Source organism: Loxodonta africana, chromosome 3 (genome assembly GCF_030014295.1).
Source record: "Loxodonta africana isolate mLoxAfr1 chromosome 3, mLoxAfr1.hap2, whole genome shotgun sequence".
NCBI classification, from domain to species: Eukaryota; Metazoa; Chordata; class Mammalia; order Proboscidea; family Elephantidae; genus Loxodonta; species Loxodonta africana.
Window position 1 is genome coordinate 61,210,099 of NC_087344.1, and position 26,080 is coordinate 61,236,178.

Below are 26,080 nucleotides of genomic sequence, written 5' to 3' on the forward strand. Positions count from 1 at the left end.
CTCCTTTCTTAGACAATGGTGGGTCATGTCCCCAGACAGCGTCTGCCAGGCTCTCCAGAGAGACTGCGACAGAGCACTGGGCCAAATTGGCCTCCGGTGGCCAGCTCTCTGGGATTCACCTCTAATGACTTATCCACTTCCAGGAGGTAGCATGGGAACCCTCCCAGGTCCCAGGAGCTCAGCGCTGGAAGATCTGTTTGCTCCAAAAGCTGAGCAGGAGGCGCTGGCCTAGAAGCAGGAAGCTGGGCTTAAGATCCTCTGCTACCATCCCATTGTTTGACTCTGGCAACCTCACGAGATCCCGTGACTCTGGGAGCTGAGGGCAGACGGGGGCCTCTGTCTCTGGAGGAGAAAGGGCGGTATCCAGCCCCCTCCCCCGCTAGGGCTGTCTCAGAATCCTACATGTCGATGAAGCTGCTGTTCCCTCTTCTCGTGCAGCTGCTGCCTGTCTGTCTCCATGGCAACCAAGCCAAAAGACTAATTTGCCGGGATCCAGGCTCTGGAGCTTACCTTGTAGCGGGGTTTCCAACCTGTCTTTCTGGAAGCCAGGCCATACCTCCTCCAGGACCCCCCAACAGACAGCATCCCCTAGCTATTGCATGGGAGGCACTCTGGCCAGCCAGAAAAAAACACTCCTCTTATTCTTTATAAACCCCGTTTACTTGAGGAGAGAAAAGACGAACAGTCCCTTACTCAGAGCCTGGTAATTGCTGGTGATTTGTGTTTCAAAGACCTCTGTCGCTCTCCCTAGCTGCTCTGGGCTGCTCGTAGGGATTTGCAAGAGGAGATGACTTAGGGGACAGCCACATGCAAAGAGGTCCCCACTCTTACCCCTTTCCATGCTCTCAGGCTCCTGTCTGCTATCTGCTGGGCTATGGCTGGGTCCTGAAGTCTTGCTGTGACCTGTCTGGCTCTACCAAGACACAAACAGAAAAAAATCTCTGATGATCACCTTTCTCAGAAGGGCAGTGAGGCCTCAGCTTTACAGATTTTTCCCTTGGACACAGAGTAATTTGCCTGTCTTAGTTTGGCTTCCCCTGGGGCCATTTTAAATCAACAGCTGTCTATATTTGTGCTCTGACACCTTGCTTGCAAACTTCCTAGAGGAGCCCAAGACAGGAACCACTCCCAAAGCCAACTCTTCAGACAGGGATTGGACTGGACTATGGGATAGAAAATGATACTGGTGAAGAGTGAGCTTCTTGGCTCAAGTAGACACATGAGACTATGTGGGTATCTTCTGTTTGGAGGGAAGATGAGGGCAGAGGGGTTCAGAAGCTGGCCGAATAGATGTGAAAATAGAGACTGGAGGGAAGAAGTGTGCTATCTCATTAGAGGGAGAGCAACCCTAAGGGGTATATAAACAAAAAAACCAAACCCCGTGCCATCAAGTCGATTCCACCTCATGTATATAGCAAGGTGTTTATAAGGTTTTGTATGAGAGACTGAGTTGGTTTGTCAACTTTCACTTAAAGCACAATAAAAAATCGAAAAAAAAAAAAAAAAAACCCTCCCTAGAGGACAAGGACGATGTGGCCTGCCTATTCCCAGGACAGGGCACACTGCCTTGCACACAGTTGGTGAGCTCATGAACACCTCAAAGCACCTTCACGTACTGACCAAAAAATTGGGCTGGAGTCAGGAAGACTTGGTTCTAGGTCTAGCCCTTTGGCTAACTTGCTACACAACCTTGAACAAGTCTACTGGCCTGGGACCTCACTCTCCCCATCTGTAAGTTGGGTTATGATCTCTAAATGTTCCGCCTCAGCTCTAACTCTTTCTGTCCAATGGAGAAATTAACAAAACTCTCCATGGAGGAAACTGGGTCAAGGTCAGAATAAAAATCATGAAATGGCAACCTTGGACCCTAATATCCCAACTAAAAAGGGCTCAGAGAATAGATAACTCAGTTAATACAGATTAAATTCTATCTAAGAGATAAGTTCTGGGAAGCTAAGTACCTGCCCTACTCACAACCCCTTCTGAGGAAGGTGGTCTTGGGGAGTTCTCTCTGCATAAGGTTGTAGTGGGTTGTGATCTTGCTACAAAAACCAGTGCTGCTTGGACCTGGGATCAGGTGCTGGATCCAGTAGAAACTGACTCCTACCGTGGTGGTTTGGCTGAAAACCCTGCCTGATGGGAGAGTCATGCAGGTCAGCAGCAAACCAACCCAACTGGACCCTCTTTCTCTCAGAATACACCCTCTTTCTCTAGGTGCTCACGGAGAGGGTGAGACCCTGGAACTCAGCACTGCATTGACTTGGAAGCTTAGGGACTCAAAGCAGCTGTCCGCCTAGCGACTGAGATGGTTTCCTAAAAACTTCTCTATCCATTACAGCGCCAACAAAGCTCTATCACTGAACGTTATTTACATGGGCCTCTTCCTAGGAACCCAAAAGAGTCGAACCAATGCACATAGATACACATACCTAAGCATGCCCAAAGAGAGCTCTATCTGACAATAAGAAAAAGCTTCCAAACTCCCCTCAAACAACCAGTGTTCCAGCCACAGTAAACTCTCCAGAGCATTTGTGCATGTTGTTTCCCCTGCCCTTACCCCCCTTACACCCTGCTTTTGTGATACTCCACAGCACCTTCTAGACACCTCAAAGAATGATCTCACCAATTGTTGATATCTCTGTAAAAGGCTTCACCTCTGTGTACCATAATTTGTTTAGGCCTGTGCTTCCTCCCTTTGGTTTCCTCAGAGCCTGGGTCTCGAATACTTAGCACAGCATCTAGTGCAGGGGAGGTATTCAATAAATATTTGTCCAGAGTTGAGCGAATGAATGAAAGACACAACCAGAGGGCCACCCACCCCAATTTTTGTATGAAGATGTTCAGTATCATGCCTGGCATTGGTATCACGCTTTTAACTTTCTCAAACCATTTCTGACATTACTTGTTTCATTTGATTTTCATCATACTCAAGAGGTAGGCTGGAAAGAAGTGTAACTCCTGCTAGAAGATAAAGACCTCATGATGCTGAGAAGTACAGTGACCTGCTGAAGGTCACAGAGAAATGGCAGCAGAGTGGGATGAGAGCTCCAACCTCCTAACTCTGAATCTGGGGCTCTTTCCGACCCACTGCACTGGATTCCTGATGGCTCTGTGGATGTAAAAGGCAGCCTCGGGAAAAGAAAAGGAGCTTTGTCCCCAAGGATCCTTTGGCCCTTTGGCAGAACCTCTCCTTAGCAAAAGCCCAAATCCACAGCCCCAGGGACGGAGGCATCTAGAGCAGTAGAAGCACTGACTCAGAGCCAGCAAGCCAGGACCTACTCTAGGGATGTCCGCTTTCCAGCTGTTTGATCTTGGACATGTTGTTGACTTTCTCTGAGCCTCAATTTCCTGAAAAGTGATGGGTGCCTGCTTCACAGGGCTGTTATAGAATCTCTGAGGATCCAAGGTTGAACATAATTTGTACCCTTTACAATACCATAGCATCTCTGGGTGGTGCAAATGATTAAGTGCATGGCTGCTAACTGAAAGGCTGGCGATTCAAACCCACCTGGAGGTTCCAGGCAAGAAAGCCCTGGTAATTGGCTTCTGAAAGACCATAGCCATGGAAACTGTCTGGAGTCCAGTTCTATTCTGCAACACATGGGGTCTCCAGGAGTCAGAACTGCTTGACAGCAACTGTTTTTATTTTGTTTTGTTGCTGAGAAGATACGCAGCAGAACATACACTAAGTTAACAATTTCTACGTGTATAATTCAGTGATGTTAATTACATTCTTCAAGTTGTTCCTCCGGCGTTAACATAAACTCACTGTCCCCTAAGTTTCCTATCTAATCTTTCAAGTTAGTGTTGTCACTTTGATCCCGCAGAGTTCTTAAAAGAACACAATGCTCAAGGCCAACATTCTTTACTAGTTAAGCTAAACTATTGTTTGATTTTAAGAAGATTTCAAGGGATATTTTTGGTTTCAGGTTTAAAGATTATCTCAGGGCAATAGTTTCAGGGCAGTGACTGATTTTTTTAACAGTGTCATAAACATGTAAGGACAAAGACAAAAATGACATGGCATACACAAATCTGGGTGGACAAGCGTCGGGTTCAAACCCACACCAGGATGTGGCCCTCAGATGGAGCTCTGTCTGTCAGAGGCCACTGTCAGTGCTACAGGTAAACCACCCCAGTCACATCCTCCTGCCCCTTCTGCTACCACCCTATTTCCAAATGAGGGTAGGGCAGGGCAGAGGGTTTCATTTCAACCTAAACCTTCAAGAAGGCATTTTTCTGGAATCCTCAACCTCATCGAAATGATCTTCTAACTGGTAGTTTACAGATTAACCAGGTTCTGGTTAACCAGGTTCTCAAATTATCCTTTGTCCATTTTGCTACTTATTTTCTCCTCCATGAGGTGAGCGGGGGGTGCATAGCACATGAACACTGACCCCACTGGCCTCCAGTGGAGCCAGGAGTAGAAGTAGGAGATGGTATGCACAGGACCTTAAGGATAGTTTTATTAAAGTCCCCCAGAAAAGCCACACTCCGTTCGTCAGTCACTCATCACCAAACCTTATAAGGCCTTGAGGAAGATAAAATGAAATTTCTGTGACACCTCTCCCTGGAAACTGCCAACTGCTAGTTCACTATTATTTTTTTACGTTTCCTTTATTAAGGTCATGGGTTCAGCCCCTAGTCACACCCAATTAACTTCACCCAGAGGCAGGAAGATTTAGTCTGAAGCTATAGACAGCACCACTCCTTCCGGTGAGCACCACTCCCGCTATACCGAGTGGTCCATGTTTACTTGCCTATCCTATCCACAAGACAATAAACTCTAAGACAAGGATTCTGCCTGATTCATACAGAGGCGTTTCCAGGGACTGGCAAAGTGCTTGGCACATTGAAGGCATTTAACAATGATAGTTATTTTTTATTGTACACCCTGCTAGGTACTCTATCTATTATCTCATTTAATCCTTACAACAACCCTGCAAGGTAGAAATATTCTTAGTCCTATTTTATAGATGAGGAAATTGAGGCTCAGAAAAATGAAGTAACTTCTCCATTGTAACGCAGCCAGCGAATAGCAGAATCAGGATTGGCTAGAGGCTGACTAGCTTCAGAACCTGTTTTCTTTCCATTTCTTGTAGTTGGTTCCCTGCCATCCACCTCTACCGCTGAAGACCAAAACCCTTTACTTCCTAGCACCATTTCTAAATGGCTCCAGCGGTGAGGCAGAGGCTAGCTCTGATTCTGTCTTGTATTCCTGCCTCTCTGTGGGGCCCTTGCCCTTTTTGGGCCTCAGTTTTCCCAATAGTAGAACAGGCACCTAATCTTCCCTACTGCCTTTCCTTATACCATTTCTGCTCCGCAACGGTGGGTGGCCAGGACTTCTTATCACAAGTGCACTGGGACTAACTGAAAAGGAAAAATTCATAATGATTAAAATAACGAGGCAGTTGAGGGACATCTCGGGCTCCAGTCTGTCCTCAGGGGAGCCTGGCATCCCAATCTGGACCGTGTCACTGCCTCCCTCCCCAATGGGCCTCATTTGATTGTCTGTAAAAGGATGATAATAATGCTGACCCTTCTGGTGGGAAGGAGAGAGGGAGGCAGTACGTGGGAGGAGTTAAGGCTCAAATGGGAGTAGATTAGAAATGAAAAAAGCATGAGTTTCAGGCTGGTTTTAGAGCATGACATCATTCTTTTTAGGAGTCAAGAATCGCTTTTAATTCATGTGTATGAAGCTGCTTCTTGGAGTGCCTTGACTTTGCATTTTACTCATTTTCCACCTCCTAGAACAAGGGTCAAAGAAGGGGAGACTTAAGTCCATAGGGTGCTTGGATTCAGGCTTACAAAGCCTCCTTGTCCCCTCAGAGGAATGAAGGAGGATGAGAACAAAAGGAGAAACTGTGGTGACAGCTTGGAAGGTTGGCTCCACGTGGAGGAGATTTTTCAGGCGGGAGACAAACAGGTCATTCGGAGGGAAGCTCACTCTGAGCTGGGGAGGCAGGGCCCTTCATCACCTGTCTATTCCTTCAGGCTCAGGTGTGAACTGCTAAAGCAGAGACTGTCATCTCAGGACTTGTGGGCTCAGCAAAGATAAAACTGGTATTTAGCAGAAGAGAGAAAAATGTATTCCTCTCCCAACCCGGTTATGATTTGGACGTAGCCGTGGGCAGAATAGCAACGCGCTCTTTATTTTAAGCGAGCGGCAGAGAGATGAAAATAGATCAAGTGTGTTGAATCGATCCAGGTTTTTGCAATCAATGGAACTGGATTTCAGACCATACCTTTATTAGGCCGGGAGAACAGAGAAATATGAGGAGTCTTGCTTAAAAATGAAACCCCTCTGTTTTTAGAGAGGAACGTCCATGTTGCTGCAGAGGGAATTTCATCTAAATTATCATTAAAGAAGATCTAGACCTCATCGTGGTGCTGGAATCAGGAAGGGAAGAGAGCTCCAGGCCCTCCCCTTGGGTCTCTGGATTCAAGGAAAAAAAAAACAAACCATCCCCCAAAAGACCAGTTGCCTGCAAGTATCTTCCTACTCATGGCAATCCTTTGTGTTTCAGAGACAAACTATGCTCCTAGCATTTTCAATGGCTGTGATCTTTTGGAAGTAGATCGCCAGATGTTTCTTCCAAGGTGCCTCTGGATAGATTTGAATTGTCAACCTTTCGGTCAGTAGCCAAGCACTTAATCGCTTGCATCACCCAGGGACTTCTGGATTCAAATAAGGCCCTCCAAAAATAAGGGAACCTTGGAGTGGATGGACTGTCAGGATCATCTAGCAAAAGCTATATGAGGATGGTTTCCATGTGTGTCTTTGGTGCCAGACACTTTATATGTATTATTCCACTCCAACCACTCAACACCCTCACAGCGCAGGCATCCTAATCTAAAGCTCAGGGAGGTTAAATTTCCAGCCTGAGGGCATATGACTAAAAGTACAGAGAGGTAATTTGAATTGAGGCCTGTCAGACTCCAAAGCCCCCTTTTCTCCACCAGGGCACTGACCTTTGCGCAATCATCCCTTCTCACTGAGGCTGACCCCCCAGGCTGACCCCAACCACCTATTTACACAAAAACTGCCCCATCCCTGGCACTTCCTATGCCCTGCCCCTATTTTCTTGTTCTTCTTAGCACTTAAAAGAATTTGACTTACTGTATGTTGTATTTGATAATTTGCTTATTATCTATTTTCTTCCTGTGACAAATCCTGTCCCTTGTGTCCTTGGGCCTGTGGGCCTGCCTCTGGCTGCTGGCCCCATGTGGGATGTGCTGCAGTGCAGTCGGGGGGGTTAGATGTGGAGGTGAAAGCCACACAAATGGACAACCTGGAATTGAAATGCAAGTTTGAGGAGCTCCTTGTGAAATGCCTGGAGATGGGTTTGAAATCTAGAATCCAGACGCCACAAGGGCAAAGATTTTTTCCATATCCCCAGTGCCTAGAACAATGTCTGGAAAGTTAATGAATATTCAGTGAATAAGTGTGTCTTAGTTATCTAATGCTGCTATAACAGAAATACCACAAGTGGATGGCTTTAACAAACAGAAATTAATTTTCTCACAGTTTAGGAGTCTAGAAGTCTGAATTCAAGGTGCCAGGTCTAGGGGAAGGCTTTCCATCTCTGTCAGCTCTGGAGGAAGGTCCTTGTCTCTTCTGGGCTTCCGCTCCTGGGTGATCTTCAGGTAGCTTGGCATCTCTCTTCCCTCATCTCTGCTCTGCTGGTTTGTTTAATCTCTTTTATATCTCAAAAGAGATTGACTCAAAATAAGCCCTACACTAATTCTGCCTCATTAACATGACAAAGACAACCAATTCCCAAATGGGATTATAACCACAGGCATAGAGGTTAGGATTTACAACACATATTTTGGGGGACACAATTGAATCCATAATAAAACGAACGCTCGCGGGGTTTTCCGTTGGAAAGCTGACAGAGATACATGCCAATTTTGACAAAAAGCAACCCAACGGTCCTTTAGAAAACCTGAAGGCTCTAGGCTGACAGGGTAAGTAGAAGAGTAAACAGACAAACAGATGGGCTTTTTAAAAGAAAGGACATTTACAGGAGGAAATGGCATCCAAGCTGACAGGGTTTGTTAGATGCAGATACGAGGTGCTAGTTCACAAGTTAATTTGAGTGCACACAGAGGTCTGTGAATAAGAAAATAAAATAGGGGAACTGGAGAAGCTGGGATGGAGATGGCGGAGCTCAGTCTCTAGAAGAGTCAGCAAAGCCACTCCACCACTCAGTTTGGCATGCGTGGTGTGCCTATCGCCAATAATTTTTTCTTCATTTAGGAAGATGAAGGGGAGGGGCAGAGATAAGACTGCCTTGGAACACTGGCATCGAATATGGTAGAGAAGAGATTTACTTTAAAGAAGTAGTTCTTCAAGCTGCCCAAACTGATAACTGGGGGCAAGTTTCTTGACCTCAGTAAGGATTAAATGAAATAATGTATGTAAGGTCCCTGGGTGGAGCAGTCGGTTTGTGTTCGACTACTAACCTAAAGGTTGGTGGTTCCAATCTACCCAGCAGCACCGTGGAAGACAGGCTTGGTGATCTGCTTCCATAAAGATTACAGTCAAGAAAACAAATGAGCGGCGGAGAGTCTGAGCCTGGCATCTGCCCTGCCTGGGCCCAGGCCCCCTCTGCCAGGAGACTGATCACTGGCTAATAAAGAGTACTGGCTGGGGAAATGAGCCATCTGAGTGTCAGTCCAACTGTGCCTCAAAGCCGGGCAATTTGGCAAAGCCAATTTGACGTAGGGGACATTTTGACATGGGAGACGCTGTGACAGAACTGAGTCAAAATATAAAAGTCGCCATTAAAAAAATTATGAGGTAACTTATGAAAGACATTCCCTACCCTGCTTTTTCTCTGAGTCTTACCCACCGCTGCCTTTCATTCCACCATTGACCTTGACTCCATTTCTGATTTTCACCACGCCTCTGATTCCCTCTCCAGTGCTGAGCATTCCAGATTTCCAGAGGTGGAAACTGGCACAGGGCCAGGCTCAGATTGGAAGTAAAGGTGTTTGCTTTGCACAGAACTTCTTGGTAGTTTAAAAAAAAGTTATAAATTTAATGAGTTATATTTAGGGTAAATGTCCTCGTATGAAAAGTGCTGTGTCAATTCATCCATGATTAAATGGCTACTTCAAAATATGCCAAAGGTATTGGAAGTGCTTTCTAGACAAAGTGACAATCTTCTTAGAAAGGGCTTCTAACTGAAGAAGCCAGAAGCTCCAGAGGGGAAAGGCAAGCCCACCTGGCAGTGAAATACCCTAGAGACCAATCACTAGAAAAGCAGTGAAAACAAGGGAAACCCTCCATGAGATGGATTGACATGGTGGCTGCAACAATGGACTCAAACATACCAGAGATTGTGAGGATGGCGCAGGACCAGGCAATGTTTCTTTCTGTTATACATAAGGCCTTCATGAGGTGTAGCTGGCTCCATGATAACTAACAACAGAGTCCTCACGTAGGCGGTCTGCGTGCCTGGAATCCTGCCCTTTGGGTGGTGCATGCCCTTCAGCTATCTCACATGCATGTGGTAAAGAGTAAGCCACAGGGGCATGCCTGCTCTGGGCATTAGAGGTGAGCCATGACCCAGGCCTAGCCAATCTTAGTATCTGTCCTCCATCCGTAGTGACTGGAATGGGGTTTAATAATAACCTCCAGTGTCTTCCTCAGGATTGTGGCCCATAAGGATGATGTGAGTGAGAGGCTGCTGGGAGCCATCTTGCCACCATGTAGATATCCATCTGTGCCTAAAGACACTGGCAAGGGCAACTCCACCTCAAGCAAACTTCAAATTCCCTCTTTGCTTACTTAAGCTGGATCAAGCCTGTCTTCCGTCTTTTGCAAATAATAGATCGCTAACACACTGTTGACACACTGTTAAGGGGAGCCCCAAGACTGCCTAAAGGGAACCTTGCTTCTTGACAGGCCCTGCCCACTTACCCAGAGCCCATGGTCAGGCTTTCCATTCAGAAAAGATATGCTCTACGTAAAAAAAAAAAAAAAAAAAAAAAAACTTAGCTTCAAAGGAAAACTACCCCAGCTATCTGTCTATGCTAATCAACCAAAGACATAAAAGTCTTTGAATCAACAAGAGACACATACCTAAGCACATATTGGTGAAATTTCTGACCTTTAAGGATAAAGTTCAGCCTCCAAAGTTTCCAGAAATAAAGGATCAAGACTTAGATCGGCATCAGATATCTTACCAACAGTCTAGATAGTGAAAGACAAAAGAGTGAAGCTTTCAAAGTTCTGAGGGAGAAAATAAACTCGTACCTAGAATTTTCTACCCAGCCAAAAAGCATGCACATATGAGGTTCTGCAGAGTCCAAGGTTCCCTCTCACACATTCTTTCAAAAAATTATGTATACTCTAGTAAAATGAAAAAGGAACTTCTGAAAGAAAAGAACCCGTATAGGATACAGAAACAGGGTAACGAACCCAAGAGACCTATGGAGTTGACACTTTACAAATTCCCTGAATAAGAATCTCAAAATTATTGAATCTAGGTGGTGGATTTATAGGTATTCTTTATACTATTTTAGCTTTTCTCTATGTTTGAAATTTTTCATAATGAAAAGTTGGAAACAATAAATAGAAGTACAAGGATTGGGAAAAAAAAAATGGCATGTACCTTTTATATCAAGGAGCCCCGGTGGTACAAATGATTGCTCACTCAGCTGCTAACCCAGAGTTTGGTAGCTTGAACCTACCCAGCAGCTCTGCAGGAGAAAGATCTAGAGATCTGCTTCTGTAAAGATTACAGCCTAGAAAACCCTGTGGTTCTCTCTTTCACATGGGGGTCTCTATGAGTCAGAATTGACTCTATGATACCCAGCAACAACATCTTTTATATTAACAAGCAAAACCAAAAGCCCAACCTGTTGCCGTGGAGTCGATTCCGACTCACAGTGACCCTATAGCACAGAGTAAACTGCCCCACAGGGTTTTCAAGGCTATAATCTTTATGGAAGCAGACTGCCACGTCTTTGTCCTGCAGAGCAGCTGATGGGTTTGAACTGCTGACGTTTCAGTTAGTAGGTGGGCACTTAACCACTATACCACCAGGGCTCCTTCAACTATTAGATATTGTCAAGTCACTTTCCAAAGTGGTTGTACCAACTTATTGCTGGCTCCCAGGAGAATATGAGGGTTTCCAATGCTCCACATCCCTGCCATCACTTGCATTTTTAGGCTTACATATTCTTGGAGTGGAATCTGACGCTGGCTTTTTATGGAGTGGGGGAGCCAAACATGATCTGTCAGCCTGGCTTAAAGGTGATGACAGTACCCAACACCTGGTCCAGCAGCAGACATCAAGCAGGTATGTGGTGTTGATTGAATGGAATTGGCCAGGGAGATGTATCCTTTAGGAAGTCCTTTGTATTAAGAGAGAACCAGTGTGCACACAAAGGACCTGAATAAGAGAGTTACATAAAAAGAAAAGTAAAACTAAGAAACCTGAGGAATAGATCCAGGTGTTTACAGCAGACAGGAGAGATAGGATGCTGCAGATTACACAAGGCTTGCAGGGTAGTTTTCTTAGAGGAAAAGAGTCGGCAGCAAAGCTGGAACAGAGCAGAGGAACAGAACTTGGTGAAGAGAAAAGAGGTGAGGGGGTCTTTAAGAAGCTATGGCCTATTCCAAAGCTCAAAAGCAGGAGGGAATTCTCAAGCATTGGGGGAGAGTAGGTGGGTGTGTCTGGCAGAAACAGAATACAAGGCAGAGAATAATCAGAAAAGAATAAGACCCTGAAGTAAAATTACTAAATTGACCCATGTCTTCGTATCTTCATTCATAAAATCAGGATACTAATACCTGATACCTACATCATAGAATTGTTAGGAAAATTAAATGACATAATATCTCTAAGGCACTTAGCTTAATGCCTGGAAAATTCAACACATGTTGAAAGAGACCAGTTGCCGTCAAGTCACTCTAACTCATGGCTACCTCATGTGTGTCAGAGTAGAACTGTGCTCCATAGAGTTTTCAATGGTTGATTTTTCTGAAGCATATTGCCAGGTCTTTTTTTCAAGGTGCTTCTGGGTGGGCTTGAACCACCAACCTTTCAGTTAGTGGCCAACTGTGTTAGCTGTTTGTACCACCCAGGGACTCCCCAATAAAGTATTAGATCTTGTTAAATAATTTGTCCAAGATCACATAGCTAGTAAGTTGGTGTCTAGGATTTGAATAGTTTGACTCCAAAGCCCAGGTTCTTAGTCACTATTATTCAGTAACTACCTATTCTACATTAGTTATCTCACTTAATCCTGCAGCACCCCTGAGCTGGGTATTTCCATTTACAGAAGAAGCTATTGAGCCTCTTTTAACTCACTGGCCTAAGTTCCCACAGCTGGGATTCACACCCAAGCCTGCCTGGCTCCATGCCCTCTCCCCAGCGCCACACTAGGACTCAGGAGGCTTGGGTCCTGGTCCCAGATCTGCTACTGATCAACCTGTATCCCTGAGCCGCAGTTTCCTCATTCTTTAAAAATAATGGGGGCTGAATTAGAGAATGATCTCTATGGTCTCTTTAGTTTGACTGTTCTAGGAGGGTGGATTCAATGAAATCTAACAGGGTTCCAGGTAGGAGAGAAGGGTATATTTGAGTCAAACAGGATCCCCATTCCCGTCTGACTGAACAACATCAGTCAACAGAGATCCAGAGGCGCCGAGCGATGAGTCCAGGTCTCCAAAGCATTTGTCATCATCTGCTCCCACTCCCCAGGGGCCCAGGAGGGATTCTGCTCCAATTATACTGGGCTGATGACGGATCTCTGAGATGATGAAAGGGTGGGAGAAGAGCTGTCAGGGACACAATGGGAGATCTGAATCACTCAGTCTGGAGAAAAGAAAGCAAGAAGGGCCAGTCTTCAAGTCTCCAGGGAGTGGTGAGCCGGTGGCAGCATGGAGAGAATACTAGGCCAAGACTTAGGGTATCTGGGACCTGGGCCCCTGGCCTGGCTCTGACGCTCACAGGTGGAACAACCACGGACAAGGTACTTCCTCTCTCCAACCTTCAGTTTTCACGTCTAAAAAGTTATAGTAGGGAAATAAATCGGAAGGAAAAAAAAAATCATCCCATCAATTTATGCAAAGAAATATATTATTGCTAAAAACTAGAAATGGCTCCAATAGCTGGCAATGTGGAGAACTGCTAAGGAGACTGGGGTGAGTTGATACAACAGAGTATTAGAATGCCATTTGGAATGCTGAATAACAACTAATGTCTACTGAGCATTTGTTATTTTTTAGGCACTGGCTAGAGGTCTTTATTTTTTATTATTTTTATTGTGAAAGTTTACAAATCAAGTCAGTCTCTCATACAAAAATTTAAACACACCTTGCTATGTACTCCTAGTTACTCTCGCCCTAATGAGACAGCACACTCCTCCTCTCCACCCTGTATTCCTCGTCTCCATTCAGCCAGCTTCTGTCCCCCTCTGCCTTCTCATCTCCAGACAGGAGCTGCCCACATAGTCTCACGTGTTCACTTGAGCCAAGAAACTCACTCCTCACCAGTATCATTTTCTATCTTATAGTCTAGTCCAATCCCTGTCTGAAGAGTTGGCTTTGGGAATGGTTACAGTCTCGGGCTAACAGAGGGTCCAGGGATCATGACCTCTGGAGTCCTTCTAGTCTGGATAGAGGTCTTTATACACACTGTCTCATTCACTAGCCTCAAGAATCTTTTGAGGTAGGAATTATTGCCAATTTTCAGATGGGTTAACTGAGACCCTGAGAAGTTAAGTCACTCACTAATTAATCAGTGATGACGTCAGCACTTAAATTCAGAGGTCCTTCTGCCTCTGAAGCCCAAACCCCCAACCTTTACACTCTGTTGTCTCAGACTGCTGAATATGAGGACCATGCGGACATAGAGAAAGGCACACAGGAAACAGTCCTAGTGGAAAAAAACTCAAGAGGGGTTATGAGAATATAAGAATATTGGTATCAACACTAAGTTTGGCAGTTTGTAAACAGTTTGGCGATTTAGGATGCAGAAAACGTCTGGGTTGCCGCTGTGGATGGAGGCAGTGGTGTCTCAGTGGTAGAATTCTCACCTTCCATGTGGCTTGGTTCCCAGTCAGTGTACTTCAGTGTAGCCACCACTGTCAGTGAGGACCTGCATGTTGCTATGATGCTGATCAGGTGTCAGTGGAGCTTCCAGACTATGATGCACTAGGAAGAAAGGCCTGGTGATCTACTTCTGAAAATCAGTCAGTGAAAACTCTGTGGATCACAGCAAGGTGATGTGCAATGGTGCGGGATGGTGCAGTGTTTTGTTCCATTGTGCCTGAGTCAGGGGCTGACTCAGTAACAGTTTAGCTATTTCTGCTTCAATTTTGACTGCAGAGATGATAAAACATGTCTAATACCTGAGTGAGGGAGTGAGCATAGACGACAGGGCCTTTCTGGCTCTAATACATTTCTAGACGAGCAGAGAAGAAAGGTAGAGCTGCTCTTCTCCCCCACTGAGGACTGGAAGCCTGATCACATGGCTCCGGCTTCAAGCTGCTCAATTATTTCATGTTGCCTACAGCAGTGGTTTTCAACCTTGGCTGCACACTGAGTCACCTGGGAAACTTTTTAAAAATACTGATGTCCGGGTCCCATGCCCAGAGATTCTTATTTAATTGTTGTGGGTGTAGGTTTCGCATGGGGAGTTTTTAAAATCTCCTTAGGTGATTCCAATATACAGCGACATTTGAAAACTATGTGATAAAGGCTTAACTCCTTCACCTGGCATCGGAGGCGCTCTCCGATTTCTTCAATATGCTTTCTTATACTCTTTAATTTTCACTTACCTTCTCCAAATCAAAGGAGCCCTAGTGGCACAGTGGTTAAAGCGGTCAACTGCTAACGAAAAGGTCAGCGGTTTGAAACCACCAGCGGCTTCGAAGAAGAAGGATGTGGCTAGTCTGCTTCCATAGAGATTTACAGCCTCGGAAACCCCGTGGGGTTGCTATGAGTCAGAATTGACGCCGTGGCAGTGGGTTTAGTTTTGGGTCCTGAACATGCTCTGCCTTTCTATTTCACATTCCTGTGCGTTTATTTTATTCCCTCTGCCTGGGATGCCCTTTCTCATGTTATCTCGCAAACTCCATTCAGCTTCAATACTGGGGTAGCCAGCCTCCAAGATCGCCCTCAGTGATCATGCCCGTACTGAATAGGGCTGACCTGTGTGATTTGACGATGTTGTGGAAATTATAGAGTATGACTACCAAGGATGGGTCACAAAAGACACTGTGGCTTCTGTCTTACTCTCTGGGATCACTGCTGCCATGCTGGTACGTGGAGTGTGCCTGGAAAAGCCAGCTGCCATGTTTTGAGCAGCAGTCCTATGGAAAGGTCCACATGACAAGGAACTGAGGCCTTTTGCCAAAGGCCATGTGAGTAAGCCATGTTGGAAGAGGATCCTCCAGCCCTAGTCAAGTCTTCAGATGACAGTAGTCCCAGCTAACATCTTGATTGCAATTTCATGAGACCTTTAGCCAGAACCATGCAGCTAAGCTGCTCCAGAATTCCTGACCCATAGAAACTGTGAGGTAATAAATGTCTGTTGTTCTAAGGTGCTAAATTCTGGGATAATTTGCGATAGATAATACAAACCCCAAGGTCAAGTATATAATACACTGTGCAGCCTTCTTAGGCCTCTCCCATGCTGAAGTTGATCACCTTGTGCCACTTTTGAGCCAAATATATGCCCTATTATAGCACTCATCGTATGGGATCTGCTATAGACCTGTCTTTCTCGCCCTCCAGATTGAGTTCCAGGAGGACAGAACCAACCACAGTACAAGCATCAATAAGTGCTTGTAGAATGACTGAACAAAGATGAGAACTGCCATCTGAGTCACAGTCCTTCTAGCCCAGGTTTCTGCCTTACACAAAAACTCCAAGTATGGTTGTTGGAAATCATGGATGTCATGGGGAATGGAGTTTGGGAATTTTCTTAATAATCCAATGAAACCCTGGCACTCATGGATGTATCTAAAGCATGATACTGGAAGTCAGGAGATCTGGATTTTAATTCAAGCCTGCCAATTATCTGCTGAACTTCTCTGAGCTCTGGTTTCTTCACGGACCAAATGACTTAAGGGCTCTTCCAATTCTAAAATTTAACAATTCTATGTTTTCAGCTTGTTACTCTTATTCCATAAATGAGGAGAAAACAGGTTTGAACCATAGTTAAGGATTCTCATACTGGGGTATATATCAGGAACATCTCTGGAACTTAAACACACACACCTAGGCCCCACTCTGGACCTTCTGAGTGAGCATTTCTGGAGGCAAGACCAGGGCAAACATATTTTTATACGGTTCCCAAGTGATTCTGATGTGCACCTAGAGCTGAGAATCCCTGATATACCATATGTGGGTTAGAGATTTAAAAAAACTTTCCTGTCAGCTGCTTGGCTCCATGGTTTATAGAGTACTAAGACAGTCGGCTTATTTTCACCGTCTATATAGTACTAGTCGGCTTATTTCTGAACTGTTAACTTTATATGAGGTGTATGGATGGATGGATGGATGGCGCCCATCTGCACTGCTAGAAAAGCAATTGAAGGTGTTTACTGCCACGACTTATTTGGATCTTCCACAAAAACAGCCCTTTGTATGACCCAACTGATTAGTGCATTTAACAGGAGCTCAAATTGTGGGTATTTTAGCCTACATAGGGTTGAGAACCTCTTTCTTTTTGTGAGACAGTAACGAACAGGAGTTATGGGCACTGCTGTTGGAGCCCGACAGTTTAGGCTCAAATCCTGGCTCCAGCACTTACCCGCGGGGTGACTCTGCCTGGTTCAGTAAATCTTTCTGAACCCCACTTTCCTAGGATGGGCATAAAACTCACAACCCTCCAGAATGTTGTCAGGATTAAATGATACATTATATGTAAGACACGTAGCACTGTGTCTGGTACAGAAAGAGGATATGGCACTTTTATTAATAATAATGCACATTTGTCCGGTGCTTTGTAGACTACAAACTCTTACATCCTACATTGAGCCCCTCCCCCCAGAAAACATCTTGAGGTGGGCAAGGAAGACATCAGTGACCTATTTTACAAAAAAAGAAGAAACAAAGGCTCAGAATGGTTTACTGGCTCCAGGTCAAACGGCAAAAAAGTTATCAGTGTCTGGACGCAAAGCTGGGTGTGATTTCATGAAGATGAATAATTATATACACAGTTGGCATGCCGAGCTTCTAGGGACCATCTGGCTTAGCAGGCTGAGGAGGACTGTATTTCTGAGCAGATTCTTTTTTTAGATGAAAGCAAGATGGGAAAAGTGAGGTGGCAAACTGCTTTCCCTCATTTTCAACATTAGTGTGATCTGTCCTCAGTTCTGCCCTCCTTCTAATTCCCAAATGCGACACGGCCATGTATCTTAGAAGTTGGCTCCTGCTGCCCTAGGCTGCACTGTTGCTGGCTCTGCCCTGGGCCCCACAGCTGGGATCTGAGAAAACCAAAAGAAAAGGAAGCAGGGGCAGCTGGAGACCTCGGAGGGCTGGGTGAACACCAGCTGTTCCCAAGGCTGGCTGGGGAACAGGAAGCCTGCTGATGGGGTGGGGCCGCCATCCCTGCTCCCCATGTCAATCAACAGGAGGCCGATTTTTCTCATCCAACAGATGGGTCCTGCTCCTGGCATAATGTAATAAATGCAATACTAAATAAGGCACAGGCTATATTTCTCTTGGGGAGCAGGAGGCCAGGAGATCAAATGTTAGTGCAATTTAACCAAGAAGGCTTTTCACAGAAGAGCTGGGGCTAGGAATGGGCCTAAAGGATCAGCAGTATTTGGGTTTACAGAAAGGAGGTGAGGAAGCTCCGTGAGCAAGAAAAATACAGGGAGAAAAAGCATAAATGGAGATGAGGGAGGTGTATTAGAGGGCTGTGGGAAATGAAGAGTGCATGGTGAGAAGTAGGGGGCAGGAGAGGAAGGGCGAGCCCAGACAGAATGAGGAGGCGAGGTGCAGCTCTCCGGGAAAGGGGAGCCATGCAGATTCTTGGCAATTCAATGACAGAGACACAAAATGCTAGAACGGGTGGGGTGATAGAGATCAGTCAATTAAAAAACTACCCTTCCAGACCCCCGGTTTACAGACAGGGAAACTGAGGTCTAGAGGGGAGAAGCCTGCACACAAGGTCACAGAGTGAGAGAGAGTTAACAGTCATGAAAAGAACCCAGGGCTCCGGATCACCAGTTTGGCCCTGTTTACATTAGACCACCTTGACAGGCTGGTATTTCGATACAAATGTGGTTTTCAGTAAGATCTGGCAGCAGGGAAAAAAAGGCAAGAGAGATTTAGAGTCCAGTAGACTGTGAAAATTAATCCAGGAGTGTGCTGATAGGGAGATAAGACTCACGTGAAATGGAAAGGACAGGCTGGGTTCGAGAACTACCAGGAGAGAAGAAACAAGAGGACTTGGTAAGAAACTGGATGTGGCAGTGAAGGAGAGAGCTGGGCAGAAGGTAATTCATGGGCCATTCTCTCCCTCCTGAGCAGTTACTTCTGAGGTCACAAGGCCCCTTTAACCTCCCCTACCTGACCTCAAAGGCAGCAGACAAAAATTAATGCAATTAGCCTCTACTACAAACTCCCTACCCCAGCCCCCTCCCCTTTAGACAACCCCTACATGGTCCTTCTCATCCCTTCTCCCATTCAACCTCTTAGGACCTTTGGTTTACATGGTGTACAGCCATGTGTGTGCGGATGATTAGGGGTGAAATTAAAACCCAAACCAAAACATACAAGTGTGAATTATTCCTGGTGGTACAGAGAGTTTGAAAATTGAGAACTATGTATGGTGTATTTCGATTTCTGACATGAGTAGTGGGAAAGTGAGGGCAAAGAGAACAGGAAACTGAACATGAGAACACAATGGCGGTAGTTGGGTGGCAGCTAGCAGGCTTCATGTGAGGGCGGTAACTGTGTAAAACTATTTGAAGCTAGAGTCAGAACTTAGGCCAAGATCATCTGGGGCCATTAAGTGCAAGGACAAATTATACCTAACCTTATAGATATGTAAAAGGAGGACCAAATGAAACAATGCTAGTAGTAAAAAAAAAAAAATAGTAGCTAATCTTTTTTTTTTAAATCTTTATTAAGCTCTTATGTCCTGTTTTTTTTTTTTTTTTTATGTCCAGACACTGCTAAGCCCTTTACCTGGGTTATTTCATTTAATTATCACAATCACCCTAATGGGGTAAATGCTATTAGAATTCCATTTTATGGATGAGAAAACTGAAGCTGAGAGAAGTTAATAAATTAACATAATGTCACAGTGCTAAAAGTGCGGGGGCTGTCTGATTTTAAAGACCATGTTCTTAATCCCCGCATTTCCCCAACCTGTCAAATCAACAGATCACCTAGCCCACAGTGCCCAGTGAAGCTCAGTTCTCTTCCCCAACTCATTTCTTAATAGCGCTGGAGACAGCACTGAATTTCAATACAGGTCATGTAGAAATTGCTGGAAAATCTGATATCCTGGATTCGATCTATTATAAAATTATATTTTCTATATTCTGCCCATTTGAAGACACAGGGGAAAGTGCAAAACCAAGTGTGTATGCTAGGCAGTAAAAAAAAAAAAAAAAAAGTTGGCAGTACAGCCCAGGAATTCTAAGCTCAGATTTTGATGCCCAGGTCCCAGCTTTGCCACATTCTTGCTGTGAGAGCTTGATCAAGGCACTTCTCTAAGCCTATTTCCTCACATAAATGAGACTAATACCACCTGACCCCACAGGGTTACTGTGAGAAGTAAATGAGATAATGCATGTAAAGCACTTAGCACAGTCCCTGACAACACTAAAGGCCCAGTAAATGTCAGCTCTTATTATTTTATTATTGGCATTGGCATTTGAGCACATAGCTATGGCCAGGGACACTCAGCCTCTGCATCAGGTTGTGATGGGGGAGAGTTTCCTCATGAGGCTAGGTCCTGGGTATAGATGTGGCCTCTCCTGCCCCTTCGCAGCCAGAGGGGTAAGTGGTGCTCCAGGAGACGAAAAAGAGGGCCAGATTAAGGTTCCCACAAAGCCAAGACAAGGAGTTGGGGCCTATCATTTGACATTTCAAAAGCCCAGAGTCTTTGTGGGGAAGGGGCAAGAGGGGCAGCTGTGTCAGGACGCACACTGGAAAGGAGCTAGGGTCTGTGTTGGGGGCACAGTAAGAACCCAACCAGCCCGAACCCAACAAATCCCAGAAGTGGGAGGATGAATGAGGAGGATAACGATGCAGAATAGAGCCTCCAGCCAACCCACAGTGGACAAACAGCATGGGCAAGAAATGAGTTTTGTTGTCTAGCTATCTTGATGGAAACATCCTACAAAGTTAAGTTCACTTTGATCAGGAAGTTGTTCACTTTTATCAGGAAGTATGTGTGTTATTTTTTTTCTTTTTGGTAGATTACCATTCAATATAGTCAATATTATGTTTTGGGGCTTAGGGGATAATTTTCAGTTACATGGAAAATCCACCTACTCCAATGTTGCCGGATAAGTCCTTACCAGAATATGAGCTGAGCAGAGGTGATGAATCCAGTTTGTGAACGTCATTCTCTAGGGAGGTTCCAGGTCCTCTGCTCAGGGCTTTACAACATGTATCCGAATTATTTATGAGTCTGTGGTGGAAGCTGGGTCTCGTGCTATTACTGCCGGAGCTAGCCCCTCAGCACTTGTATAGCCGGCTCCATGCACAAGGTGTGGCACCTACTCAGGGTTGGCCTGCAGCTGGCTCTGCAGGTGCTGAGGAGCTCTGGTTCCCATTTGGGAGGTGGAATGCCCCGTTCTATACTGTGTGTGCTCTCATGGTATGTTGTGGAGTAAAACAGCAAGCCAACAACTTCAAAACATACAGTCTTTTTAAGCATACGTGGGTCATTTATAAAACTGACCTCGCACTGGGCCAACAAGCAAGTTTCCACAAACCTTGGTGGGTGGAAACTATATGCGTCATCTTCTCAGACCACAAAGGAATTAAACTAGAAAACGGTAACTCTAAACAGACAAATCCTGTGTTCGTCAAGTAAGAAAGACACTTTTAATTAACCCATGGGTTATAAAAAAAAAAAAAAGTTCTCATTTAGCTCTTGTAACTATTCATAATGCAGGTCCTACTTTAGAGATTAGAAACAGCATACGATTTCCTCAGATTTACCCAGTGAGTAGTGTGGAGCCAGAACTCAGGACAAGGCCATATAACTCCAGAGCCCAGGGCTTTAATGATGCCTTCCTTCTGCTACATCGCACTGGAACCCATACATCCTTCCAAAGGTCACAGCCTCAATGGATCTGCTGTTTTCGTCTCTTAGAAGAGCTGGTGAGAGGGGGGAGGCCTGGTTCCAGCATGCTTTGGTAGCACTCACCTTGGGCTTACTGTATAGAAACACATTTGCCCTTTGCTCTTGCTTCCTCTGAGGCTCCCCACTTGGACTGAGGTAAGAAGTGGAGAGGGGTGTTTCAGGTTGATGTTCCCAAATAGCTTTGAACTAGATCCCTAGGAAAGCTTCCTTTCCGTTAAAAAAATTTTTTTTTCTGCACGGACCCAAGTGGTAAGTGAACAAATAAAGACAGGAGGTAAAGCCATTTCCAGATGGCTCCCCAACTTGCTCTAGTGCAGATTAAATAAAAAGAAGAGTCCAACATATCATTAGATAAACACGAGTATTAATATCATTCATATTATAAAACACCAAAAATGGAACAGAATGGAAATGCACCCTATATCCTGACGTAAACTTGGGGCTGGGGCGTCAGCGCTAGAAAACAAGACAACCAAAGGACCCTGATTCTGAGCAAGTTGGAAGTTCACAATATCTGAGGTAAGAGGCCAAGAACAAGTTGTTCCTAGACCCTGCTAGGTGTGGCCTCCTGAGTTCTAGCTGACCAAACTACCCTGCTCTTGTGGCAAGGGCCTATGCAAATGGCTGCTTAACACTTACTCTATCTTCCCCATTTCAACCAACTTGTGTTAATTCCTTGTCTATATTTTTAGCAAAACCCCAAAGACATCCAGAGCTTCTGAGGTACCCCTGTGTACCTCAGCTTACCTCCCTGTGTTATGAGAACAATGCCGTCTGCCCCTCTTGGACTCACAAGTATAACTGAGTACTAAGTACCCAGTTTCATGCAATGGGAAAGCTCGAAAATAAACAGTATTTGAAGATGGTTCATATCCTAAGAATTTACCTAAAGTGTTCAGAACTCACCACGTGGCCTTGGGTAAGGAGAAGGTTGAGAGGTAGGAAGAGATAGTGCCAGGTTGCGCGACAGTTCCTGAAGGAGAAGATTTCAACTCCAAGCTTTGGCGTCTTCTCTACCACTGCAGAAGTCACACTGGCCCAAGGTGAGGGAGTAGGCCCCCTGGCTAAGTCTGTACATTCTGGCCTCACAGTGCTCAATTTGAGCCCTGCCCTACTGCTTGTTCCCCACACCATCAGGGCTCAGGCCCCAGAAAGTCAGTCTGCCAATCAGCAAGTGATTCAAGTCCTGGCATGAGCTGAAAATCAACAAGTCCGAGATCAAAGTCCCCAGTTACCCAGTCAGCAGTGTGATTATATCCTCTCTCTGTGAAGGGTCATGTTAACCATTTCCTGATGGAAGATTAGGGGTACTCCTGGGCAGCCCTCAAATGGAAACTCAGCTCAAGTGACCTTTTGAAAATTGCCACTTGTGCCTACAGGCTGGACAGATGGTGTGGGGCCCCGGGGGTGAGTGATGGTCCAATGCCTTCAATGAGGTCGTTCCATTGATTATAGTCCTCCTTCAGGTCTGAATGGGAAAAAAACAGGCAGGTTAGGCAAATTGTTCTAAGGTTAGATCAAAGAGTAGCCACCATAGATTTAGTGGGTCATCCTAAGAGAAGCGGCACTGGGATACTAAAGGGCCTGATTACGGTGGTCACGATGGTGGTAGCAGTAACAGTAGCACTATTTATTCAGTGCCTTTATAAATGTGCTTTACCTGTGAACTTGCTTAATCCATAACAATTCAGTAATGCTAGAGGGTAGCACTCACTGAGGGATCATTCATGTCAGGCACTGTGTGCTAAATGTTCTACATGCACTGTTTTGTTTAATTTTCACAACATCCCTATGAACCAGGTACTGTTAGTAACTCAATTTTATAGTTCAGAAAACTGAGGCTCAGAGAAGCTACCTGACTTACCCAAGGCCATTATAGTTGGTAAGTGGTAGACAGAGAATTCAAACCCAGATCAGAAAGATTCCAAAAACGGAAAGCCTACTTCCAGGCTCAGGGATGCTGTGAAGCAAGGAGAGGTCCCTCTTACCCCAGCACAGTAGATGCAAAGCCAGCGTTACCTCAATTAAGGGCGGAACAAACAGGGTGACAACATTTTTTTTTTTTTTTAATTTTTATTGTGCTTTAAGTGAAAGTTTACAAATCCAGTTGTACTCTCATACAAAAATTTATAAACACCTTGCTATATACTCCTAATTGCTCCCCCGCAATGATACAGCACAATCCTTCCCTCCTCTATTTCTTTTCGTGTCCATTCAGCCAGCTTCTGACCCTCTCTACCCTCTCATCTCCCCTTCAGATAGGAGATAGGGTGGCAACATCTTGAAGCAGCTTAAGACCTAACACGATTAAAGAGAGAGGCCTGGCGTCATGGGCAGATGGGGCTAACTATGCAGCAAGGACAGTCAGAAACGTCCCAAGGCCTTAGGCTGAGGGAATAAAGCACAAGCTGAGCTGGCAAATGTGTCCTTGTTCAAAACAAACAAAACCTGGGAAGAAGGCAGGGATCCTTCTCATTAGTCTTTGGATGCCCTGTGCCCTGCCAACAAATAACGGCTGCATATTCATTAGCCTGATAAACACTGAGGACACCTACTACGTGCCACACTCTATTCTAGGTGCAAAAATACATTTCTGAACAAAACAGACAGAGCTCCTACCCTCAGAGCTCACAATCTAGCAGTCAGGATGAACAACAAACATAATAAATTATATAGTAATGGAAAGGCAGAAAGTGTTATGAAAACAAAACAGAAGAATCAGATAAGGAAAGCAGGGGTGGTGGCTGAGGGGCAAAGGCAAGGGAGGGTGCAATATTTTTAAAAGGGTGATTAGGGTGGGCCTCACTAAGAAGGTGAGATTTGAGCAAAGACTTGATGGAGGTGGGAGTGTGCCATGAGACTACCTGGGAGGTGTACTCCAGGCACAGGGAACCCCAGAGAACAGGCCCTGAAGGAACAGTATGCCTGCAGTGTCAGGGCTAGTGCTGTGAGACAAAGCAGGCCAGGGGAAGGGCAGAAGGCAAGGAGGTCACGAGGTACTGGAGGGTGTATCACATAGGCCCAGCAGGACAAAGAACACCGACTTTGACTCTCAGAGAAAATGGGGAGCCACAGGAGGATTCTGAATGGAAGAGGAACAAGTTCTGACTTACCTTCTAAAAGAATTGCTCTGGCCGCTCTATTAAGAAAAGACTGTGTAGAGGGCCAAGGATGGCAGTGGAGAGGCCAGTTAGGAAACTATAGGGGTAGTTGAGGTGAGAGATGACGATGGTGGGGCAGGAGGTAGCTGTGGCAGTAATGGGGAGTGACTAGATTCCACATGAATTTTGAAGGTAGAGCAAACAGGATTTTCTAATGGACTGGATAGGAGGGTGAGGGAAGAGACGAGGTGAGGACCTTAGCCTGAGTAACTAGAAGGGTAAATTTACTGTTAGCTGAGAAAGGAAAGACTGCAGGTAACACAGGTTTTGGTTTGCGATGTCTATTAGATAATCAGGTGAAGATGTTAAGTAGCTGGTAGTAGGTTATATAAACCCAATGTTCATAGGGGAGATCAAAGTGGAGACATAAATTGGGGAGTTGTCAGCAGAGAGATGGCATTTAAAGCCACGAGACTAGATGAGAATACAGACAGAGACGTCATCCAAGGACTGAGCCCTGGAAGCAGCTAAGTGGACTGAGAAAGAGCAGACACTGAGAAAGGAGAAAATGTACCGTTTTTACTTGGAAGCCACGTGAAAACAGTGTTTCACAGAGAAAGGTGTCACCAACTATGTCTAAAACTGCTGCGACCACCTGTAGAATAAGGAGTGAGAACTGACTGTTGGATTAATACTGCAAAGGTCATTAGTTACCTTGACACAAGCAGCTTTGATGGAGTACTGGGATGCCACAGTCTGACTGGAGTGGGTTTCAGAGAGGATGAGAAGAGAGGAATTAGAGAAAGTGAAGCTAGACATTCTTTTGAAGAGTTTTGCTGCTGGGGGGAACAGGGAAATGGGGTGGTAACTGGAGCGGAGAGTGGGGAGAAGAGAGTTTTTTTTTAAGATAAAGGGAAATGTCAGTATGTTTGTATGCTTTTGGAAAGGGACTTGTAAAGAGGGAAAAACTGATGATATAAATGAGGAAAAAATTGCTGGTGCAATTGTCTTGGGCAGACAAAAGTGGATGCGATCCAGCGTGCAGGCGGAGGCACTGGACTTGGGAAACAAAGTAGGAAACACTAGCAACTGGGGAGGGGAGCGTATGCAGGCAGGTGGGCAGCTGCAGCGTCGGAAGTTTAAGGAGGTACCGATTGCTTCCACTTTCTCAGTGAAGTAGGAGACAAAGTTAATCAGCCGAGAGACAGGCTAGGGGAGGAGGTATGGGAGGTTTCAGGAGAGAGAAGAAGGTGTGAAATAGTCTTCCAGGAGAGTGGAAGAGAGAATGAATAGGTGGAGACAGGAGCTGCATGGAGTTCACGTGAAGGAAGCACCAATCTTCCTCAACAGAAGATAAACATTTCTTAACCTGTGTCGGTGGAACACATGCTCTGAGAGGTATTTTTCAGGAGGTGGAGAGAAGCTGTACCGAGCTACCTACAACCTATTTTAGTTTCCCATGTGACAATGTACTGTGGCCACCAAAAAGCTTTTCTCTTTGTAAAGCTAATCAGCCCAAGATGAGAGCCTCTGCTTTTTTTCAGGCTCTGCCTCCTCACTTCTCACCTGGATTATGGCAGGAACCTCCTACCTGGGCTCTCTGCCTCTCCACTTGCCCCACCTCGCACGTCCTCCACAAAGCAGCCAGATGCCAACACAAAGCTAATCACGAAA

At 45.3% G+C, this 26,080-nt stretch overlaps 1 protein-coding gene across 4 annotated transcripts in view; it reads right to left on the reverse strand.

Annotated features, from left to right (window-relative positions):
- Window positions 1–16,855: 16,855 nt before the first annotated feature.
- PAFAH2 (platelet activating factor acetylhydrolase 2) overlaps window positions 16,856–26,080 on the reverse strand; it is a 33,841-nt gene continuing 24,616 nt past the window's right edge. For 2 of the 4 annotated variants that reach the window (XM_003415404.4, XM_023554383.2), the window contains exon 11: window positions 19,135–22,773. In XM_003415404.4, coding sequence (XP_003415452.1) covers window positions 22,679–22,773 — 95 coding nt within the window. In that variant the 3' untranslated portion in view covers window positions 19,135–22,678. Of the gene's footprint in view, window positions 17,059–19,132; window positions 22,774–26,080 lie in introns of those variants that run through there. The other 2 variants (XR_010321329.1, XR_010321328.1) reach the window with 2 other exon arrangements.